At 36.4% G+C, this 8,154-nt stretch overlaps 1 protein-coding gene across 5 annotated transcripts in view; it reads right to left on the reverse strand.

Annotated features, from left to right (window-relative positions):
• Nucleotides 1-3,442, reverse strand: part of LOC139152558 (dynamin-1-like) — a 38,726-nt gene extending 35,284 nt beyond the window's left edge. For 3 of the 5 annotated variants that reach the window (XR_011556652.1, XM_070725770.1, XM_070725773.1), the window contains exons 1-2: nucleotides 3,139-3,422; nucleotides 2,223-2,296 (exon numbers count right to left, since the gene is read on the reverse strand). Coding sequence is in view for 4 of the 5 variants with exons in the window: in XM_070725770.1 (XP_070581871.1) it covers nucleotides 2,223-2,296; nucleotides 3,139-3,299 (235 nt within the window). In the remaining variant the exon portion in view is untranslated. Of the gene's footprint in view, nucleotides 1-2,222; nucleotides 2,297-3,138 lie in introns of all 5 variants that reach the window. The other 2 variants (XM_070725774.1, XM_070725772.1) reach the window with 2 other exon arrangements.
• Nucleotides 3,443-8,154: the final 4,712 nt, after the last annotated feature.

Raw genomic sequence — 8,154 nt, forward strand, 5'->3', positions numbered from 1 at the left:
TACTGGATGCATATTAAAGAACAATACAAACACTTTCAAGAAAAAGCTGGGAAAGTTGACTGAACAACAGACCTAGCAACAATGAGGCATATGTATAGTTATCACCAACAATGACTATCGTGATGTTTTTTGCATGCTTATCATCCAAAAATCTATTTTACTACAGCCCTAATGGCAATGTGACACATTGCCAATAAAGCTAACTCGATGAAAACAAGTGACTTTGACATCCTCTCACGACCCAATCAGAATACTTGATACAAATCTAACACAATGCATATACAAGTCCCTTAAAATGATTGGTACACATCCATAGATGTAAAAAGGATAATCTTCACAAAAATAACATTTCCTTGGCTAAGCTACTACATATATTAATATACTGCAGCATAATCTGGACTTCCTTGCTGTTACTGTATTTACATGCCATTGACCCAACAGAGAAACGTTTCCTGTAGGGTCTATGATCGTACGTACATGTAACTTACAGCCTACAATTACATAAATCAGCATGAACTGTACACACAGCAAAATCCCATCTGTTTATAAAATAATAAAATTGTACATGGAAATGTATACTCTGACTGATATTGACAAGCATATGATGGACAACGCATGTTTTCTGATCACCAGGATTAAGTTCATGCAGATGGTAGGGTATCAGGATGAAGAATATGTTGCCTTTTGTTTTCCACTGGAACAGACCTTTACAGTTTAGTGCTGTTAGATAAATTTAATGAGGACACATTTTATAAAATAGTTTCCACATATCTAATAGGTCACTTTACAAAAAACAATATTAAGATGCAAAATAATATTTGTATAATGTCAATGACTATTTAACAAGTTTTCAAGAATGAAAGGGTCATTACTTGCAATGTTATCACTGCTGTATACTGCTGTGTCAATGGTCTGTTACAAATGTTGGTTTAACAATGATAATACAAATAAAACTGTCAAGCCACAAATCTCAATCTGCTGAACCTGACAGTTGTCATATGTTTCAATCAATATGTGTACCTTATAACTATTGAATAAAACTGTGTCTACATCCCATTCCCAAGGAAAGGGCATGTTGGGTTCTGCACAACAGGTCTATGTCCTAAAATTGCTGCAGTTCAGACAAAAGGGGATCAGGGAATAGTTTCCATGGAGCAAGACTGATCATGACCTTGGTAACAATGTCATTGACCACACTGTCATCCACAATACTAGGATACTGTCATCATTCTGACAGAACTGAACATTCACATGTGTATCTACTCTGTTTCAATCCTTTCCAAATACTGACTTGGTAATGATCAGATTGTACTTTAATTTAACACACCACATCAAAAGGGTTTAGCCTGATTTGTCCATCTATAGTCAGTGGTATGTATGTATTTTGGCCCCGACACTGATACAGTACATGCAAAGAGCCAGTTATAGCTTACACTTTTTTGAACTATCACTGGACTTGGTAACAGTTCAGAAAACTATTACCTTGGTAACTGTGTAAACACCATCAATGTATGTGCACATTCAAGAAAATGATGCTACGAATCATTCATCATTTTTTCAGTGAGGACATGGAGAAGGTGTGTTATAAAACATATTAACTGGCAAAACTAGTGTAACATTTGTATTCCCTGAGCTACCCCAAACAGTCGGTTTCTGTCAGCCTATGGTTTCCTGAAATGACTGTTCTTGGGGTGTGACTTTCAGGCTCTCTGGGAAACAACTGTATGCATGCAGTTGTCCTCATGACCAGTAAATGTTTTTATACTGTATTTTCTCATCATTCTGTACCATATATGTGGACAAAAATGATAATTACTGATGTGAAATTACTTCTTATACATGTACTTTCAAAGAACTGTGTTCAAACCAATGTAAATAGATTGCATAGCATATATTGAAGTAGTACATTCCCTGATACCTAGTTTGGACAGAAAACCAACTTGTGCTTATGTTATGTTTACTTTGAACTTGGTGGTCACAGATAATTTCTGTATCCAAGGAGACTTTCGGAAGTAACTTTTAAAGACTGTATCTTCATTAAAACCCTTTCACCCCCAGTTCCCTGTATACAGGTCCAACTTTACCATAGAAAACAATGGATTTGGGACAAACCATGGTGGTGAAAGGGTTAAAAGACTTAAAATCAATATTTGTAACTCTCCATGCGCACTTCTGTGTTTGTCCCTTGAGGAAGTTTTAAACAACAATGAGCTAATACTAACCTCCCTTTGCATAATTCAGCTGCAAGATCAATGGTCTTCTGGTCACGATACCAGAACCACGTGGCAAAAAGTCTCTGTTGAAATAAATGAAATGAAAATAGTAACATTATCATATGCCACATAAAAACCTCCCTGCAAACTTTTTGTCTTTAAAGTTTTACAACTAAGTCTAAAACACCAACACAGTCAGTACATAGTACAAAAGTGGTGTAGTCTGGAATTGCTCATCAAATGTAATCTGTGATCTATACTCTAATGTGTATGTCTGCAATATACACAACTTTTCATACTCCACAGCTACAAAATGTCTGACGGAAATGAAGAATTCTGAATTTTGATCACTTTTGTAAATCATGAAAATCAACATTCTTAATTATACATATCTTTACATATCTTCTTAGGGAAATGGTATTATAAAACAGTCATGTTCAAACCCGTGGACAAAAACTCCAAACGAGACATTACTGATCGAACCTTGGGGTGAAAAACAATAATTTGATTGACAATTATTATATTTCCCATATATTCTGACAAGAACGACCTCTGACCCGAGGAACGCCTCTCACGCGTCAAGACGAAAACGCCTTCACTGTAGTGTTACACAATGTTTACATCTGAGAAAGTCTGAATTTTGTTTCGTATCATAAATAACATCAAGTGATCAAACATTAATTTGCTGTACTAATCTAACACTCGGTTTTTTTCACTTCCAATGATTTTATTTACCCACTTACGCTCAGTTTCATTGATTTAACCGTCACTTCCCCAAGACCCATTCATCAGCACACACACCTCCCGGTCGGTTTCTTCGGTAGATTTAGGTTGTCACAAACAGGGTTTTACATATAGGTAGGTGGCCAGTCAAACGCTATTGCTGAATAAACATAAATACATTTTTATTCACTAGATCGCTTACCTTCCGACAAAATTTTCAAGTACGCTACTTTTCCCGGCGCTCTGCCCACCAACAACAGCGATCTGCGGTAAGTCGAACGACGCCGACGCTCCGATGGCCGCAAACGCATCTTGTAGCTTGTTGATGATGGGGATGAGATCTTCCATTCCACGGTTCCCCATGGTTTTTGCTGTCACGACATCGAAATACTACAACTTGGAGGATAAATGACGTTTCCGTCCAATTTTTTTCGAATTCACGGTTGAAGTGAAGATTACACACTGGATGGCAAAATGGCCGATAACTTGTGGGCATGCGCTTTATCAAGCAGGCATAACGCATGCGTATATAATTACGTCATTAAAACAGTTCATTTCTTCAAACATGTCAAAAGGTCTTGCAATTGGAAATTTTATAAGTGCGCCAAGCGCACGAAATGAAATTGTAATTTTATGAATAAACTGAAGTAAGGTATAATTATAAGTGATCTAGGAGTGCGCTGTGCAGGGTACGGACTGTGTACATGACCATGTAAAGTGTAGTGCTCTGACTCATTCTGCCCACAATAAATATTACTCAAAGTTTTGTGACAATTGAAAAGTCTTTTAACTTTAGCCATTACTGATAAAGTTTAGTCAATAAAATGGACCCTTGAGAAAGGTGTAGTGAAATGACCAAATATGGAAATTTTGACATGTATGATCTCATCTACTGGAGAGTTTGGGAATTATCAGGCAAGGGGTTCTACTGTGAGCGAAATTCGATAGTTTTCTAATTTGTCTCTAGTACTTTATCTGTTCACTTTAACGGTTTTCTCATCTTTACTGCGCCACTTAATTATAAGCGTATTGCCATTTTCTGTTCGTTCTCACTTTCGGGTATCTGCTAAAGTGCGAGCTGCGGGTTGCGGGCTGCGGGTTGCGGGCTGCGGGCTGCGGGTTTTTAGAATTATGGGTAGATTTCTAATATATGTAATATGGCATTTAGTATATAAGAAATAAAACCTTTAGAAGGTGTCTATTATCAATAATCATGATCAGGTCTATCGTACAGTATCCCTTTTCCTGCCAAGTCCATATTTTCAACATCAGGTCAAGATGGTCAAAATTAATGAAAACAACATATTCCATATTGTGTATTTTAACATAATACTGTCCATTTGAAGGCTGTTGAAAACATATATGCTGTAAAATTGATTTTTTGGACTAAAGATGCTATAACAGACCATGCCAAGTGGGTGAAAATACGTCATGTTTCTGAAAAAAATCAAAATCTGAAACTAAACCATTAACAAAGCGGCGATTCCGAGGACCATTTATTTGTTCCGAGCTGCCTGGCCATCACAAATAATTTGGGATCTGAAATCACTTTTCTTTCTTGCCATGGATGTGAGTGAGAAATAATACCAGACTGACAAAAAAAATTCGCGCCTCGGAAATGTCGCCACTTATCGCGGAATGAAAATTGTTACATTTCTAGTATCAGGCCATAGGAAGTAAATTCTTTGTAATGCATCTATTCACAATTCGGTTCTAGGGCAACACATACAGAAAATTAAACAATGCCTACTTAAATGCAATGTGTAAGGAAAGATTTGACTTCAAAAAGCGTAGAAGTGTTGTGTATTTAAATGCCGTGTATTTTTCATGAAATCTTTAAAAAGAAAAGACGTACGACAATGGACTTAGCTTACTTTGCCGTTTCGGTTCAACCGAGGTCACGACCACAGAGAACGACATTCCGCTAACATTTTACGCGAGAATTTCAGCGGGAAAACACGTCGGTGCGTTGACTTATTTTCAGGAATCGATCTAATAGGAATATTTTTGGATGAGTTTGTGTTCTGCAGCTCTCAATAATTGTGTATCTCCTAATATCATGAACATATTCTATGACTTGCACCTGCAGCATGATAGTCGCTCCATATGCATTAGATCCAGCGTGACTATGAAAAGTTTCCTAGGACAATTATCGTGTTCACCACAATAAAATAATTTTAAACGGCATTGAAAACGATTCTGAAAATTGTGCTTTTATCGGCGGTTGAACTAATCTGAAGTGTGAGAAGGGCATGGCATTCTATGAAAAAGTAACAAATTATTAGGCGTGTCGAGTTTCAACGAACCGAAGTTCATCTCCCAGTTCATCTGTGCTGTCAACGATCCGAAACTTACTTTTAAACTATCCGTCCTAATCATTACATAAAAAGTTAATATAGCGAGTTGTTGTGAAATCTGTCTTGTGTTCATATTATTACTCATCCGTGTTCAGTCATATCATTTCGAAAGCTTCGATCGGCAGTGCGCTGTGCAACGGCGAATGTTGGATGGGAAATGGACTATTCTGACGTTGGTGGTGCTTTACCAGATGTAAGCTAAAATAACGGCATTATTCAAGAAGTTCACGGCTTTTATTCCATAAACAAATACATCTAGATACTATTTTAGCATTTATTCTATCTACTAGCGAAAATGATACCAAAAATCACACATTTTTTCATGCCCGCAACCCGCAGCCCGCAGCCCGCAACCCGCAGCCCGCAGCCCGCAACCCGCAAAATAGCGCATCCGTCACTTTCTGGCTTCGGATCGGCCCGGGGATCGGCCACAGGCGTTATGTGGACCGGGTAGCTTGTAAAAGTGTAGTTTATGCTATGGGTTTATGCTACGTTCTGACGTTCTGATAATGTCAGAACGTAGCATAAAATCATAGCATAAACTGCACTTTTACATACTACCTGGTCCACATATATAATGCCTGTGTGTTGGACTCATTGTATATATTCACTGATGTACATGTATACTCCAGCAGCAATCACCATCATCATCAGTCACAGAATGATTTACCCAAAGAAACAAAGCTCACTATGTCATGTAAATTATGCTGAAGATATTTGTTCTGCATGTTGTTTCAATTTTCCTAGTCTACTTAGTGATGATGGGGAACACTGAAGAAGAAAACTCAGAGAGTAAAAAACACATTTTTGACGTTTTGTGACTACTTGAATAACATGAAGACTTGAATACGTGGTACTGTCCCTATTATGCTCACCTTTTCTTATTTTTAATTTCATTTGTTATAAAACAAATAATCTCTATCTGACGACACAAAGTTATACTAGTAGCACGAAATTTAATTCAGGAAGCGAACGAGTGAAATAATTCATGGATATGGTGTCGAACTGGGGAAAAATGTTGTTAGGTGATATTTTGAACAGCGCCCTCTGAGGCCAGCATCATGTCAATGTACACTCATTCTAGTTGTTCTGTGGTGGACAGGATTTCACTGGCAATTGACTCTGACAAAAATGTAACAGTTCTTTGCCAGAATTAGAAAATTTTCAGTGGTGTTTTAAAGGGACAAAGACGGCCATTTTTCATGAATTTTGTTTGATACAAAATAATACTTACATTGTTTGGCATGTTGAAAGATAATGAATGGGTGACCATGCATATATTCGACCCCGGTTTTAGACTAATTAAGTGAAGCCATCGCAAAAATTTAATCAATGGTCATGACCATTAATTCATTTTCGCGATGGTTTCATATTAATATTGGCTCTAAATAATAAACATTTAATGAACAATGAACATTCAATGAACAAGATCATGGTAAAGCCCTAAATGCCAACTATATCAGTTTTTAAATATTTTTGACAAGTAAAAAAGGGCCCATGCTGATCACAAATTTCATTCTATTACTGAGCATATATATTCACATCCTCTATAGGTAAATGTTTATAGTTTCAATCATGATTGGTAGAAATATTGCTAATTTCACTGTGCCTATTTGTATAGCTTGCGAAAGTCTTCATTTATTTGGAAAAATATGTATTTTGGTGTACATGTATTTGTGATGAAATTGTGATGTCATTTGGAATGAGCCCTGTGTAAAAAAAAATGTTAAAAGTTTAAGGTGGCTAACACAACAGATCCTTTCCTACTGGGTCATGTCAATGTATCCCTGCAGAACGAACTCTGATTATCATTTTGCTTCAAAGTTTTCGGAACATGTGAATGCCTATTTTATTCTTTTGTTTGTCATACATGTCAAGTGGTACAAATGATTTAGCTTCTTTGTGGTATTCTTCTTTGATTGAAAAGCATTCTTTCTAGTCTGTAAAATCATATATTCCACAAAATATAGTTCTATCAAATGGTGATATCATATGACAATGCAGTCTGAAAAAAAAATTTGAATACGAAATCATTTCTATACTTTTGCATACCAATGCATGGAATTGTTAAAATTGTCAATATGTTAAAATAAATCTTAACTTATTGGTTTATGTTAGCTGAGGTTATGACTGTCCTTGGTGCAATCATTTTGCACAGCTCATCTAATACAGCGCCCTCTACAGGGATTGCAAAGTAAATGACCTTGGGAATGTCACTATCATCACTATATCATGTGATGTTAGTGTGAGGGCATCTGAGTGTTTCAAACTAGTAATAAACCTTCACTGCATAGTTATTGTATATACAGCTAACTGGGACCAAAAATAGTTTCTGGTCATTGCCGGTGTCTCTGAGAGACCTGCATATCTTTTTTCAACTTTTCAGGTGTGTTCAACAAAATGCTCACCATAGTGTTTCCAGTCTACCGACACCACTACCTAAATAATTCAAAATGAAAGACAGACAGCTGTTGTGGTAATCACATACCAAAGTTGTTGAGAAAAGAGAAAACGGAAAAATGACAAAGACCCGAAAAAAATTTCATTTTTCTTGTCATTAGTTCATTACTTGGGAAGAATCAATTTAGGGAGTTCATGGCATCAGATTTATACAATGCAAGATCCGAGGTACATGAATATCCACATTGATTAAGGGTCATTAGCATAGAATTTTAATACCGAAACAATGCTCATTAATGTAATCTGCATATTTGAATATCATTATATCTCGCATCTTGCACTAATAGATCAGATTAGCCTGTATGTCATTGATAATCAAAACTGTATCATGTTTTTGTGATTGAATTTGAAAAATTTACCACAGAAGCTGAACATTAAAGAAATTAACTGAACAATGTCAA

This window comes from Ptychodera flava, chromosome 16 (assembly GCF_041260155.1).
Source record: "Ptychodera flava strain L36383 chromosome 16, AS_Pfla_20210202, whole genome shotgun sequence".
Taxonomy (NCBI): Eukaryota; Metazoa; Hemichordata; class Enteropneusta; family Ptychoderidae; genus Ptychodera; species Ptychodera flava.